Raw genomic sequence first — 15,620 nt, 5'->3', positions numbered from 1 at the left:
GTGAGTAACACGGTTGTTAAGTGAATCCGGCTTTCCCCATTGACTTTGCTTGTCAGAAGGTCACAAAAGGTGATCACATGACCCCGGGAGACACTGCAACCATCCTAAGTACGAGACAGTTGCCAAGCGTCAGAATTCTGATCCCATGACCATTGGGATGCTGCAAAGGTCGTAAGTGTGAAAAAAGGTCATAAGTCACTTTTTTCAATGCTGTTGTAAATTTGAACGGTCACTAAATGAGCTCTTGTAAGTCAAGGACTATGTGTAGGAGCCGCATTGCAGTTCAGTCTTGTGAGGGTCTATCTGCTCTCCTCCTTTAAAGTATGGGGAAAGGGATTGGGGGGGGGGGGGAAATCTTCCATCCGTTCCCATCTTTTTCAAGGTCCTGGTTAGTTGATTTAGAGGAAAAAGATCAGCCCTTCCTGAAACATAATGAAAATGTGTTTAAGCAGAAGGAAACAGAAGGAAGTAAAATAACAAGAGCTAATAATAAAAAAGCAGATTCTCACAGCACCTTAGTAATTTGCACACATTTAAAGGTAAAGGTTCCCCTCGCACATATGTGCTAGTCGTTTCCGACTCTAGGGGGCGGTGCTCATCTCCGTTTCAAAGCCGAAGAGCCAGTGCTGTCTGAAGACGTCTCCGTGGTCATGCGGCCGACATGACTAAATGCCAAAGGCGCGTGGAACGCTGTTACCTTCCCACCAAAGGTGGTCCCTTATTTTCTACTTGCATTTTTTACATGCTTTCGAACTGCTAGGTTGGCAGAAGCTGGGACAAGTAACGGGAGCTCACCCTGTTACGCAACACTAGGGATTCGAACCACTGAACTGCCGACCTTTCAATCGACAAGCTCAGCATCTTAGCCACTGAGCCACCACGGCCTATACATGCATAAATACGTATAAATGCATACACTTATGATGGCATAAATCAGTTTTCTTAAATCTGGTGCTGCCTTTTTATAGCAAAGTGAATAATTCATACCTTAGTAAGCTTGACAAAGGTACTAGATGATTAGGAGCTAAAAATATCATTACTGTACTGTATATAATTATAAAAATAAATATTAGCAAAAATGAACAATTTAAAAACCTTTCCCTGAATTAATTTGATTTCCTGTTTTTTTTAGACTCAATAACTCCTAAAAAAAACCCTTTGATGATTGATTTTTTGGTATTAAAATCAGAATAGAATAAGCAGCCTATTCATTCCTATACCTACTATCTACTTAGAAGACAATCCCCTTTAATTGGGATTTCCTTTCACGTACATACGAATACTTTCTCAGTGTTTGACTTTTTATGTAATTAAACATGTTTATTATAAATAGAATTATAAACAGAATAGAAAATGGCTGTGTTCTCATGCATTAGAAATGACATCTTAGATCTTAGAAATTAGAATTTTAAAAATTTTCTCAGAATATATGCAGCTTATTATGTTATAATAATGAAGCAACCAGAAACCTGATGTTCTATTCTGGGTTAATTTCATTTTAGCTACATTTCAGTTAATTATTTCAGTTTATCCTACATACACACTCTCACCACCTTTATTTTGGGATTTGGTAAGCCTCCTTCCCTGGTCCTGGTTTAATTTCGAAAAGGGCTTTTAATTGTCAAGATTTATTGTGGAATAAGACATCTGAATATATGAATTGATCCTGAGCTATAGGGGGGACTGCATTGATTAAATGGAAAAAGAAGGGGAACAGGGGAGAAAAGGCCATAGATCAGGGGTGTCAAACTCGAGTTCATTGAGGGCCGCATCAGGGTTGTGTTTGACCTCAGGGGACTAGGGTGGGCATGACCAGGGTGGGCGTGGCCAGCTCCATGTCACTTGTGTCGGGGGCGCCTGTGGCGGCCATGTACTCTGCCAGCAAAAATGGGCTTCTGAGCGCCATTTTCTGCTGTGATGGCCTCCTGCAATCCTCTTCCAGTGAAAGCAGAGCTCGGGAGGGCTGCCTGTGGTCCTCCCGAGCTCCATTTTTGCTGGCAGAGGCAGCAACCAGTCGTTTGCTGTTTCTAGGGTGGCCCCAAGGGCCAGATCTAACCATCCCATGGGCCGTATCCAGCTCCCGGGCCTTGAGTTTGACACCCCTGCCATAGACTGTTGTAGTTCTTGATTCTTAAAGCAAATTAAAAACCATGCAGTCAACAGCGAATGTTAAACCCCAGAAAAGCAGATTTTCATGCATTAACAGCAAGGATAAGGAGTGTTCCAAGGCAGGAGAAGGTAATAGGAAAAAAAAAAAAACTCAGAATAAGAGAGAGTTTCTAAAAGAGGAAAGTCTGAAAGCACAATTGCAGTGAAAATAAAATGAGAGCAGAAGAAGCTAAAAAAAGAAACTTTGGTGTAGCGTTTAAAGGCATCGGATTAGAAAGCAGAAGAAAAAAATGTGTCAGTTCTTTGACGAAAATGACAAAATGCCAATAAACAAGCAAGAAAACATGGAGAGCCAAAAGGAAGAGTGCGGGGGGGGGAATCTTGGATTCTTGAGGGGTAGACTTGATGTTCTCAGTGGTCCCCTCCAACTCTGATCCAATTATGTACAGAACTACTTATTCTATTCAGCCTGGAGGGGGCAAATTGTTTTCTGCCGGACAAAGTATTTTGGAATTAGTGCACATCACTGTCTTTTGGTGAGTGGGGCTAAATCAATTGATGAGGAGTGGGTGGAGCCAAAACAAGGGTGGGTGGGGTCAAAGCAAGGGGTGGATAGAGCCAAAGCAAAGGTGGGCGGGGCAGAAGCAAGGATAGGTGGAGCCAAAGCAAAGGGTGGGTGGAGCCAAAGCAAGGGTGGCAGGTCCTTTTCTTTCTGATTCCCTCTTCTCTTTTTCTAGCACTTTCTTTTCCTTTTTTTTTACTTTCTATTTGCTGTTTTCTGTCTCTTTCTCTCTTCCAACAGCAGATTTCGGAGAAATGGACAGCTCCTTCTTGAAAACAGTCCAAAATGAACTTTTGCAAAGAGCTTTGAAGTTTGGGCTGAGAGCTCCAGGCTTTAGTTCCCTTCAAGGCCATCCATCACTTACTAACTGACATCCCAACAACACAGAGGTAACCTCTGCTTTCCAATTACCCTTCCTTAGATTCCCCCCACCTCTCCTCAGGACTCTCACCACCCTTGTGCAATGCTGCCCCAGAGACCCCCTTCTCTCGGCTCCGAAACTTACAAGCCGTAAAAGAATGCAAAAACTGGCCAGTCCCCACAATAAGTACCAGAAGGGGGGGCACCTGCGGCGGGCAGAGGAGGAACGGGCTTGCAGGCGATGCTGGAGGGTGGCGATCTCAGCCAGGTAGCTGTGCCTGGAAGGAAATGGCAAGAAGACACATCAGTGAAAGGGGAAACGCTACCGGCTCTCGACTGCTACAACAGCTTCAGAGGCTGCTCCTTCCGAAAAGGCCATGAATGGGCCTTCCCCCTGGAACTTTGCAAGGGCGGTCAGTGGCCCTACCAGATTTCTAATTGGTCACTTGAGGAATTGGAGGTACCCCAATTCCTCAAGTGAATAGAAGTTCCATTTCCCCCCTTCTCCATTTAGCTGTGATTCCTTTTTTTAGGTTGCCAACAGCCCTCCATCCATTAGGCAGAGAAAGGAATTCTTTACCACCTGATGGATGGGACTGAGGCCTTCAGGTTTCCTGTTGCTGATATATAAATAGCCTGTTATCCATCCATCCATCCATCCATCCATCCATCCATCCATCCATCCATGGAGATCTCCATCATCCAGGTCATGGTTGTCCCAAAGGTGCTTTTTCAAAAGGCGACTGAATCTTGTTTTTCCTTGAAGAGCCTTGATAGTACAGGGGTTTAGTGCACCCTGTCATTAACACAGCTGCCTGCAATTTCTGCTGGTTCGAATCTCTCCAAGGCTCAAGGTTGACTCAGCCTTCCATCCTTTCTAAGGTAGGTGAAATGAGGACCCAGTTTGTGGGGGCAATAAGCTGACTTTGTATAAAATATACAAAAGAATGAAGGCTATTGCTTAACGCATTGTAAGCCGCCCTGAGTCTCCGGAGAAGGGCAGCATATAAATAAATAAATAAATAAAAAAAAAGACATTTCGTTTCTCATCCAAGAAGCTTCTTCAATTTTTGACAATGTCTTCAAGGAAAAACAAAGAAAGTCCATTTGCCTCTTGAAAAAGCACCTCTGGGACATCCATCCATCCATCCATTGTGGCAGGGCAAGCTAATACATATAAATAAGCAGAAACCCCATAGTCCCTCACAATGATGATGTTACCTACTTGGGCAATGAAAAACCTACAAGGAAACAATCAGGCTCAGAGAACCACAGGGATCTCACATAGCAACCCTGAACTACAGATATTCAATTTTTGTCTGTCTGTTTCTGTCTGTTCCTGCCTCTCTCTCTCTCTCTCTCTCTCCCCTTCCTTCCTTCCTTCCTTCCTTCCTTCCTTCCTTCCTTCCTTCCTTCCTTCCTTCCTTCCTCCTTCCTTCCTTCAATTTGGAACTGGGAAAGGAAACACAGTGTTAACTCAGTTCAACGTCCTTATTTCCATTGCCTTTCCTGTCCCTTTCACTCCATGCCCTACTTTCTGAAGGGAGCTGCTGACAATAAGCCCTTTAATGGCCTTGATGCTCCTTATTTCAGGAGGCAGACAGACTTCAAAAAAATCCACCAGGTTTCTACTCTTTCTCCAAAGCAAAGCCAAATAATAAGAAAGAGAACCTCGCTGAAATCTCACAAAGTGGGGATTGTGTTGTCTCTGGAAAATTTGCAAGATTTTAAGTGTATCCAGGAAATGCTGGGCAAAGGAAGGGGGATGAGATTCCTGAATTCTCAGGAGATTCAATACTCCTGTGATATTTTTGGCTGTTTTTAAACATTGCAAGAGGAAGAATGATGCTTGTCAGCACAGCACCTGCTACCTGAAAAAGCGGAATATATTTGGAGTTTTGTTTCATTTCTACTCCAGTGCTCTGCAATAGAATCTTTTGGGGGGAAAGGTAAAAAAAAAAAAAATAATTAAAATTCTTTAAGGTTTTCTTCACAAAATCTTGTGTGTGATGACACAAGAGAGGATCTTCTTCATGGAGACATTCAGATCTTTCTGAGTCCACTTAGAGCAGGGATGTCTAACCTTGGCAACTTTAAGTCTTGTAGACTTCAATTTCCAGAATTCTAGGAATGGAAATCTACAAGTCTTAAAGTTGCCAAGGTTGGACACCCCTGACTTAGAGCCAATCATTTTACTCACATGCTTTCTTGGAGGGCCTTCTCCCGTGCTTCACAGTGTCCTTTCTCTGCCTCTACAACATCTCGTGCTCCAACTGCTTCCTCCAGTTTCTCTTCAAGTTTGGTCATCTCCACTTCAGGGAACAGGAAAGAGAAAGGGCTTCAAGCCAAGGGCACTGCATCCAGCTTGAGTTAGATGTTTTGATTCCCTGAAGCTAAGGGGAAATCTGAACATCCATAGATACCTTGGTCTCCCTTAACTCCTTAGAGTCAGATTGGTCTAGTCATTAAAGCGATTAGTAGTTAGGAAACCAGGAGACTGTGAATTCTAGTCTTCTTAGGTACAAGACACCTGAGTCGCTTTAAGCCAGACGCATTCTCGGATCGGGACTCCCTACACACGGTCACTCAGGCACTCGTCACTTCCCGCCTGGACTACTGCAATGCTCTCTACATGGGGCTCCCCTTGGGGTGCACCCAGAGGCTCCAGCTGGTCCAGAATGCGGCCGCGCGGGGGATTATGGGAACGACGGGGCGCTCCCATGTGACACCTCTCCTGCGCGAGCTGCACTGGCTCTCAGTGGTCTTCTGGGTGCGCTTCAAGGTGTTGGTGACCACCTTTAAAGCGCTCCATGGCTTAGGGCCGGGGTATCTACGAGACCGCCTTCTGCCGCAAATAGCCTCCCACCGGCCAGTACGTTCGCACAGAGAGGGCCTCCTCAGAGTGCCGTCCGCCAGACAATGTCGTCTGGCGACCCCCAGGGATGAGCTTTCTCTGTGGCAGCACCTGCCCTCTGGAACAACCTCCCCCTAGAGATACGCACGATACCAGACCTCTGGACTTTTCGTCGGGCCCTGAAAACTCATTTATTTCACCTAGCCAGGCTGGCTTGATCCCATCCATTTCGGTTTTAATTTGAAATTGGTTTTAATTGGGTTGTTTTAAATTATGGGCCGAAATTATTTAATTACCTTTTAAACTGTTTTTTAAATTTTGTATGCTCTGTTTTATCTCGGCTGTTCACCGCCCTGAGTCCTGCTGGAGAAGGGCGGTATACAAATCAAATCAAATCAAATCAAATCAAATCAAATCAAATCAAATCAAATCAAATCAAATCAAATCAAATCAAATCAAATCAAATCAAATCAAATACATAAATAAATAAATAAATAAATAAATAAATAAATAAATAAATTCTCTCAGCCCTAGGGAGGAAGCAATGGCAAACTAATTCTGAAAAAGTGGTTTCCCCTGGGGAATTCTGGGAGTTGTAGTCCATACATCTGAAAGCTGCCAAGGTTGAGAAACATTGGGATAGACCGGGTGTCAGAAACCTGCGGCTCTGGAGCCACATGCGGCTCTTTAGGCCCTTTGTGGCTCCCTGTCGGGTGATCCCACCACTGGCTGTCCCTACCCCTCACCCTCCCCTCCCAGTCACTCCTCACCTGGCCTGAGAAGGTAAGGGCGATGGTGGGGGATGGAGAAGCAGCCAAGGTGGAGACAGACAGATACAGAGAGAGTGGGAGAGAGATAATAGAGAGATACAGAAAGAGAGGGGGAGAGGTGGGGAGGGAGGGAGAGAGAGAGAGAGATGTCAAAAAGGTTTTGTGGTTCCCGGTATTTTTTAACAACCAGTTTTTTGCCCTAATGACCGGCTGGGTAGGTGTGGCTGGGGGGGTGGTCATGTGACTGGTGGAAGTGAGTGATGTGGAGTTGGCTGCGCCCACCCAGGTTTTGTGGCTCCCGGTGTTTTCTTTTCTGTGGGAAATGGGTCCAAATGACTCTTTGAGTGTTTAAGGTTGCAGACAGATAGATCAGGGTTGTTTTCATCTGCCTTTCTGCACAGAGCAGTGAGTAGACCATATTGCTCCTTTCAGGCCTAGGATTCTAACACTCCTTAGTTTTTTGTGCCTTTGAATGTTTTGTGAAACCGGACCATGCAATGCATTCATAGTTCCATGCATTGTGTGAATCCACAAATGGGTGAATTAAGTAACTGGAATGTTAGTTGATGCCTTGTGTCCCACTCTTGGCCACACCAAAATTATAAAGGCTGGTGGATATATGGCAGAAGGTTATCTCTTTTTCGGAATCTTATCAGAGCCCCATTTTACTTTTAAATGAAAAAAGAACTATAATCAGGTAGAAAGCCTGCAAAATCGGAGTAATATATTCCAGGATACAATCCTTTACCAGTTCACACTTATTCTCTGGATGTATTCCTTTTCATTGTCCAAGAACTTCGCAACCTGTTGGTTTTGTTTATCGTTTTAAACATAAATCCATAACATAAACATAAAAAAGACATTTTAATGTCTTTAATGATTTTCTGTAGTTATATTTTTAGTGGGTTTTGAATCATTTTTTTAAACTTTGTACACCGCCCAGAGTTCTGGCAATGAGATGGGTAAACAAATAAATTTTAATAATAATAATAATACGTCACAAAACAGTAACATCTGCCTGTCCTGGGAAGGATTCAATAGGTGGATAAAAATGCAAAATCTAGTCTAAACATGTCACTGACTCTGCAGTGAACCATAATAATAATCTAATGCTTTACCTAGGAAGGCACCATTTTGGCTGTCCATCTTCGTGCTTTCTGCCTGAAGGGTGGACATTTCATTGTGAAGAGCTGACAGGTTAGCATTCAAGTGGATCTGCAAGACAGACAGAAATTAATGGTATAAAACTTGAGGGAAGGAAGGGAGAACTATTTGTAATATAACTCAACCATCTAACAAACCTTAGCAAATTTCCCCAAACTTAAGCAAAGTTGGACCTGTTCAGACTTCCTGGGCTGCAAACTTGGGCTGCTTCCTGGTCTGCAAATTTCCTGAGCTGCAAATTTGACTGGGAATTGAAAAAATATCCCAGAAAAAAGATGGAAATCCATGTCCGTATTATTGCCAAAAACCTGCATGGAACTTAAACTGAGGTGACTCTGTCTTAATCTATTGCACAGTCTTCCATAATATGTATTAAGTCACAGCTCTTAGAATTCTATGTTCTGTTTCTGGGCAAGAATATCCTAACTATGCACAGAGATTGTATTCCTTTCATTTAAGAATAAATTATCACAGGTAAAAAAAGAAATCCTGTTTCTTTGCTGTTAATAATCACAGGTGGTCCTTGACCATTTGTTTAGCGACTGAAGTTACAATAGCACTGAAAAACATGACTTATGATCGGTCCTTGCATTTACAACTGTCACAGCATCTCCACTGTCATGTAATCGAAATTTGGGCCCTTGGCAAGCAATATGTATTTGCCATAGTTGCAACACCCCAGGGTCACATGATCAACATTTCTGACCTTCCCAGCCAACGTCCGACAAACAAACGACCATCTTGATTTACTGCAGTGATTTGCTTAACAACTCTGGCATTAAAAAGTAATAAAATCAAGCACAATGGGAGTAGAAGTCCACCTTCAAGTTGCCAGGACTGAGAAACAGAGCTGTGGAGTATAACAAAAAGACATTTTTCCCCACCCACTTTTGTCTTTCTCGGCCTATTACTAGCTTTGACTCCACCCAGGACCAGTGTGACTCCACCCTCTCCAGGCCTTTGTTTATTATGGCCCGGGGGACATATGGTCAAAAAAGTCAAAATGGTGGCCATGGCAGTACAATGGAAGTTGTACCACATTTTTTTTAAAAAAGGCAGAGCTTCTTCACAACATCGTATTTGCCATCTTGATCGTTTTGACCAAGGCAGGCATGCCTGATTGTGATTTTTTTTTTCCCTGACAGCACAAGACAACATTTACAGAGTAGCTCTAGCCCAGAGGTCTTCAAACTTGGCAGCTTTAAGACTTGTGGACTTCAACTCCCAGGATTCTCCAGCTGGCTGGAGAATCCTGGGAGTTGAAGTCCACAAGTCTTAAAGCTGCCAAGTTTGAAGACCTCTGCTCTAGCCATTTTATTTCCCTGGCCCTGACAATGCTGTATTTTAGTTGGGTTGGAGAGAATTAGCCATTCCCTCAAACACTAGCCAAGGCTGCTCTACAGTCAAGTGGGATCCTGCATAGGTTCTCCCACCACAGGCAAATAATTTAACACAGGAGTGGGCCATTATGGCCCCTTTATGACCAATGGACTTCAATTCCCAGAATTCCATGCCAGGAATTCTGGGAGTTGAAGTCCACAGGTCATAAAGGGCCCATAGTTGCCCACCCCTGCTTTAATACCTGCACTACTGAAGGACTGGTACTTTCACTTCAGTTTATGAAAGAGCTTCAGTCAGAGCTACGTATAGGGTTGCCAGGTCTGCTTCCAAAATATAGCGGACAAACCGGGGGGGGGGGGGAGGTTAAGTAGTAAAAAAATTAAAAATTTTTTTACAATTAATTTATATATTTTCTTAAAAACATTTTAACACGTATTAAAATAATCACTTCAAAACTTTACTTAAAATTCAAAACATCAAATATATTATAATAATATGTAAAATATTAAATTACATTTTACTTTGCTGTCGTGTGTATTTTTTATTTGACTGCGCAGCTTTCATCAATTCTTTGTGTTTAAGGAATAATTCTTTAATTTCAGTACAACGCTGAGAAATATTAAAAAATATACAAAGTTCACTTCGAACTGATGGTACAAGCAGTCGGTTACGTTCGTCAGTCCACAAATTTCCCATGACGCTGAAAATTCGTTCAACGTTTGCATTTGATACTGGAATTGATGCACAATACTGGAACAGTTTCAGTAAACTTGGAGCTGGCTCTTTCTTGAAAAAGTACGTCCACTTATCAAGGGATGAATAGCCCTGCAGATGAACATAAACTTCTTCTAAGGCAGAAATTTCATCGAAGAGAGTGTTGGGTAGAAGTTCTTCTCGCCGTGGTGATAATAACCAGATGTTTGTCATTTCTTCTAAAGTTGGAGGATTATTGCGATCAATTAGATTGAAACAACTTAGCGTCTCATATACTGAATCGGTGAAATTATACCACTTTTCTAGGTACGCAATGGCTCTTTGATACACGTTGATGGCTTCTTTCTTGAACTTTTGCACGACATTCTCAGGCAAATGTTTTTTACGTAAGGCAAATAAAACTTTCATTCCAAAAAACTGCTCGTCGTATTTTTTTTGCAAAGAATCATGCAGCTTACACATGATAATGTGAAAATCACATGCAAGAATTTTCTTGCCTTCCAGCTTCAGTAGGGTGTCTTGCATTATTGACATGAAGAAGTGTGTGAAATATAAATACAATTCTGAAATTGTTGGTTCATCGTCCTTTGTGAGTTCATTTTCCTGATCCAAAATAAGGTTCCAGATAACCTTATGGCACTCATCAGATCCAAGAGAAATAAAATACGATTTTAGAGGTATCCAGTTTAAAAGAAGTCTTTTGACCGCTTTAAACAAACTTAACCAATGTGTTGGAACATGGCACAAAACTTCATGGAATTCTGACTTGCAAAACTTACGTACCATTTCATCATAAAGCTTTTGAATAAAAAGAATGTGCACTATTTTGTGAAAAAAAATAGTGAACATAATGTGAAAAAAGTGGACTGTCCGGTCAAATAGTGGACACCTGGCTGATTGGTTCTTCGACTTTTTCTTGTGAAGTGGGCAGAAGTCAAGGCACATTCAAACAACAAAATGGAGCAGCTGGAGGGTTTAAGGATAAATCAATGCAACAGCTATGCAACAGCCTCTGAATGACAGATGCATATGTTCCCTGGCGTGCAGTAATGCTCCAGAAGTCTGCTCTAGGCTTAAGAAATGTTGCAAGTCAGCCCACTATTTGGAATAAAGGAAGGTAAATTGACATTCAGTTTAAGTGGTGGGCAAAGGAAGACAACCTCAAGCAGAGAATAGGGATGGCTGATTTCTGAGCTACAGAACAATATTGATAGAATTCCACACAGAGCAAGATTCCTTTTTTAATGTTAAGTGACTCATTGGCAAGGAAACTGACCCAAATGAAAATCGATGCAAACAGAAAGAGATCCTTTTGATGATTGCATTTATTTGCTATCAACTCCCTTCACATCTGGAAAGTCCTTTCCTCTTCTTATTCCATCACTTTGGAAAACAATGAGGGGAGAAGATTGATTTTTCTGGCCAATCTTTACAGTCTTTTGTTTTTCTCGGCAAACTTGATAATTGAGTCTGTTTATATTTCTTTTAACAGATGCAGGGCAGGCCCACAATCTCCTTCTGGCAATAGCATTTCCTTCCAGCTGGGGCTGGTCAGAGTTTTTCTTTTTTTAGTCTTTTTAAAATGGGACTGGCCTTTTAATGTCCACCTGGAGGCGTTGCTAAATGATAGGTTTAGCTGAAAAAAGTCTCCAGAGGGTGTCTGTGCCAGGCTAGGAATAAGCGGTTGTGGCCTCCATTTTATGACCTCTTTGCTCTCTCTCACCTACAGTACTGTTTCAAAAATAGGTTTCCTAAACAAAGGATATGTGCATCTTTGCAAAAAGGATTCTTTGCAAGATTCTTTGGGACAATTTAAAGAATGCAACTAGTATGCTACAAATATTATCTAGCCCAGTGTTTTTCACACCTGGCAATTTTAAGATGTGTGGACTTCAACTCCCATAATTCCCTAACCAACATGGAATTCTGGGAAACCAAAGCACACGTCTTAAATTTGCCAGGTTTGAAAAACAAATTCAAACAAGTCCAACTGATCTGCAATGCAGGAGATGCCTTAAGCATTATTCATTGATGGCCAGCCAGTCCCTATTGAGATACCTCCTGGATTTTGCAATATCCTTCCTCCAGGAGTGGGGAAGGAATGGGGATTTTGCAGTATCCTTCCCCTGGAGTGGGGAGGGAATGGAGTTTTTGCAATATCCTTCCTCCAGGAGTGGGGAGGGAATGGGGATTTTGCAGTATCCTTCTCCTGGAGCGGGGAGGGAATGGGGATTTTGCAATATCCTTCATCCAGGAGTGGGGTGGGAATGGGGATTTTGTAGTATCCTTCCCCTAGAGTGGGGTGGGAATGGGGATTTTGCAATATCCTTCCTTCAGGAGTGGGGAGGGAATAGAGATTTTACAGAATTCTTCCCCTAGAGTGGGGAGGATTTTACAGTATCCTTCCCCTGCCATGCCCACCAAGCCACACCACGCCCATCAAGCCATGCTCACAGAACCGATAGTAAAAAATGTGGATTTCACCACTGGTCTGAACCGGCAGCCACCCACCTCTGTTTGGGAGACTGATGTACTAGAAATCAAGGCTGTCAAAATAAGATGGCAGCTACAGTGGCACAACAGAAGCATATAAAAATGGCATAACTTTGGTTGCATCATTGTGACATTATCTTGACTTTAAAGGACCACTAGCAGAAAAGCAAATTACAGGCCATTAAAAGGGGACCATCCCACTCAGTGGCAGGAAACTTTCAGAGTCAGGCTGGCCTGGGCGACTTTCAACTTTTGAAGCCTCTAACTATAATTAAACATGCTGACACATTGAAAGAAAACAAGGCCACAAAAAGAATGAGATCTGTGTTTTTGAATTAAAGAAATAATCTTAAATTTGAAATTTATTTATTATATACTTTTTATCCCACCCTTATTTCTTTATACGTAACTCAAGGCAATGAACTCTTTCATTATGTTTCCTATAACAACAACCCTGTGAGGTAGGCTGGGCTGAATGAGTGGGCTGCTTTTGAGTTTGGGATCCGGAGCAGTTGGCTCTTTAATTCACCCATCCAGTACCCCAATTGGCTTGCTCAATGGGAACCCACAGAACCTGTGGGGGGGGGCATTAAATTCAAGAGGCACAAACTAAAAGTCCTTCCTTTAGTATGTTATAGTAATGATCACTAAACCAAATGAACTACTTTTATTTTTGGAGATCTGTCAGCTTCTATTTAGGCATGGTAGCTAAAACAGAACCTTCCTATACAGGGGCAGTCTATCATAGTTTTCTAAGACACTGGAAAGTACCAATACAATGGGTACACAGCAGTGGTGGGTTTCAAAAAATTTTACTACCAGTTCTGTGGGCGTGGCTTGGTAGGTGTGGCATGGCTTGGTGGGCGTGGCAATACTGTAAAATCTCCATTCCCTCCCCAATCCAGGGGAAGGTTACTGCAAAATCCCCATTTCCTCCCGAACAGCTGGGACTTGGGAGGTAGAGAATAGATGTGGGTGGGGCCAGTCAGAATTTTTACTACCTGTTCTCCGAACTACTCAAAATTTCCGCTACTGGTTCTCCAGAACTGGTCAGAACCTGCTGAAACCCACCTCTGGTACACAGATGGCATGGAAAAAATTGCAAGAATAAACCTGTGGTCTTGGTAACCGAGTCACATTGGATCTTGCAGAAATGTTATTTTTTTTACTTATTAAATTTATATGCCGCCCATCTCAAGGCAACTATTGAATTGCTATTCCCACCCAATTGGAAGGTTGCTGGATCAAACCTGCCTTCTCTAATTGGATGTCCCTTGCTTCTTTTGGGATTGCAATTTCTAGAATTCCCAGCACAGTGGATGGCTGAGGAATTCTGGGAATTGAAGTCTACACATCTTAAAGTTGTCAAGGTTGAGAGACACAGCTTTAAACTGATGAAGCAGGGCTCTGTATTTCTAGGGCTTTACAGTCAGGTCCAGAAATATTGGGACATCGACACAATTCTAACATCTTTGGCTCTATACACCACCACAATATGCAAACTGTTGTAACTCCTACACCATTCACCTGAGTTGGATGTACATACCCTCAAATTAAAGCTGACAGTCTGCAGTTAAAGCACATTGTGTTTGTTTCATTCCAACTCCATTGTGATGGTATATAGAGCCAAAGATGTTAGAATTGTGTCGATGTCCCAATATTTCTGGACCTGACTGTAGCTACCGTGAAAGTAATCAGCATTCCAGCATGCCACTCGCCCCCAAAGATCATTCCCCACTGCCCCCACACATACCATGTTATCCAAGCAGCCCATCAAGGTGGCATTAAGTCTCTTCTTGCCCTCTTTGGCTTGGTTCAGTTGTTTCTGCAGGTCTTTCTCCCTCTGTGCCAATTTCTCCAGTTGTTTTTCTCGCCTAGTTCTTTCCTGCTCCAGCTCGGCCACCCGCGATGTCAGGGCTGCTGTCTCGTTCGATGCCCGGTCCTGGCACCCTCTCAGCTGGCGGGCTGCTTCGGATTGCCTGACCATCACAGCCACCGAGATGGTCACTGCAGCCACCAGGAGCAGCAATAGGGCACACAAACCCAGCACTTTTAGCGTGGCTCGCGTGGCCGAGGGCTCCATGGCTTGCTCAGGTGAGGTTTCTTACAACCGCTCTCTGTTGACGTGCTGCGAGCTCTGCCTGCTTTTCATTTGCTAAAATTGCTCTGCGTGGGCCTCCCCAAAGAAAGAGAAACCCTTCATCTGTGGCTCACCGCAAACCACAATAAAAAGACCACAATAGTGTTCGCTGCAATATGTTCGGCTATGAGCAGACTAGCATGTCAGAAAGAGCATCTTGAGAGAAGAGTCCAGAGAAACTCAAATGTAACCTCTTCTTTGTTAAGTGTTAACCCACACTTTTTCTGCCTTTTTTTATCCCAACCGTAGAGTACAATATCTTTGTTTTGCTTTGGCCAATTTTAGACTGTAAACCTAGGAGTCATGCTTTTGAATTCGTGTAACCACCTCTAATGTTGCCAAGCTCTTCCCTAACTGGCAAAAGTGATGGTAAACATCCTTCTGACAGCCAGTTTGGTACAGTGGTTAAAGTACATGCCTAGAAACCAGGAGACGTGATTGAGAGTTCTAGTCTGACCTAATGCATGAAAGCTGCTGGGTGACTTTGGGTCCAATTTCCAGGAGACTGTGAGTTCTAGCCCCGTCAGGCATGAAAGCAGGGTCTTGGCAACTGGGCTCGTATTAGTGATGTTTGCAGGGTCCCTTGCTTGTCAGAAGGTCACAAAATGTGATGACATGACCTCAGGATTCTGCTTTTGGCGGGACAGTCCCAATTTTTAATAATTTGTCCCGCGTCCTGTGGCGTTTTTAAAAAGTCCCAATTTTGGGGGGATGGAGCAAGAAGCTGGCCTTCAATTCCCAGAATTCTCAGTCAGAATAGACCAGAAATTTTGGGAACTGGAGTCATCAGCCTGGCATTTTCCTTGTTTGTTGCTCTGTTGCTGGAAAAATTAAACATTCTACCCTGTTTCCCTGAAAATAAGACATCCCCTGATAATAAGCCCAATCAGGCTTTTGAGTGCATGCGCTAAAATAAGCCTTCCCCTGAAAATAAGCCCTCACCGAAAATATTTAAACGCAGAGCTGGAAATCAGGTAAGATGGCAAGAGGAGCCCCATCTTGCTCCACCTGCCCCAAAATAATAAGACCTCCCCGAAAATAAGGCCAAGCGCTTATTTTGGGGTTCAACAAAATATAAGACAGGGTCTTATTTTTGGGGAACATGGTATCTGA

The 15,620-nt window shown here is 43.0% G+C and overlaps 1 protein-coding gene across 1 annotated transcript; it reads right to left on the bottom strand.

The window, feature by feature from the left end:
* Positions 1–398: 398 nt before the first annotated feature.
* CCDC194 (coiled-coil domain containing 194) lies at positions 399–14,467 on the bottom strand. Its single transcript, XM_087876136.1, has 5 exons — positions 14,121–14,467; positions 7,774–7,870; positions 5,232–5,343; positions 3,177–3,309; positions 399–422 (listed from the first exon to the last, which is right to left on the bottom strand). The coding sequence occupies exons 1-5, from the start codon at positions 14,448–14,450 to the stop codon at positions 399–401; spliced, it is 696 nt and encodes a 231-aa protein (XP_087732262.1). The 5' UTR covers positions 14,451–14,467.
* Between the last annotated feature and the right edge of the window lie 1,153 nt (positions 14,468–15,620).

This window comes from Pantherophis guttatus, chromosome 1 (assembly GCF_059756535.1).
Source record: "Pantherophis guttatus breed Tessera chromosome 1, ASM5975653v1, whole genome shotgun sequence".
NCBI classification, from domain to species: domain Eukaryota; kingdom Metazoa; phylum Chordata; class Lepidosauria; order Squamata; family Colubridae; genus Pantherophis; species Pantherophis guttatus.
Note: the sequence above shows the minus strand (reverse complement) of the source record. Positions and strands in the feature narration are given on the sequence as shown.

Coding starts and splice junctions, on each gene's coding strand:
- CCDC194 (XM_087876136.1), bottom strand. CDS start 14,450: ATGGAGCCCTCGGCCACGCGAGCCACGCTAAAAGTGCTGGGTTTGTGT. Junction 7,871..14,120: donor TGGGCTGCTTGGATAACATG/GTATGTGTGGGG, acceptor TCTGTCTTGCAG/ATCCACTTGAATGCTAACCT. Junction 5,344..7,773: donor CCAAAATGGTGCCTTCCTAG/GTAAAGCATTAG, acceptor TGTTCCCTGAAG/TGGAGATGACCAAACTTGAA.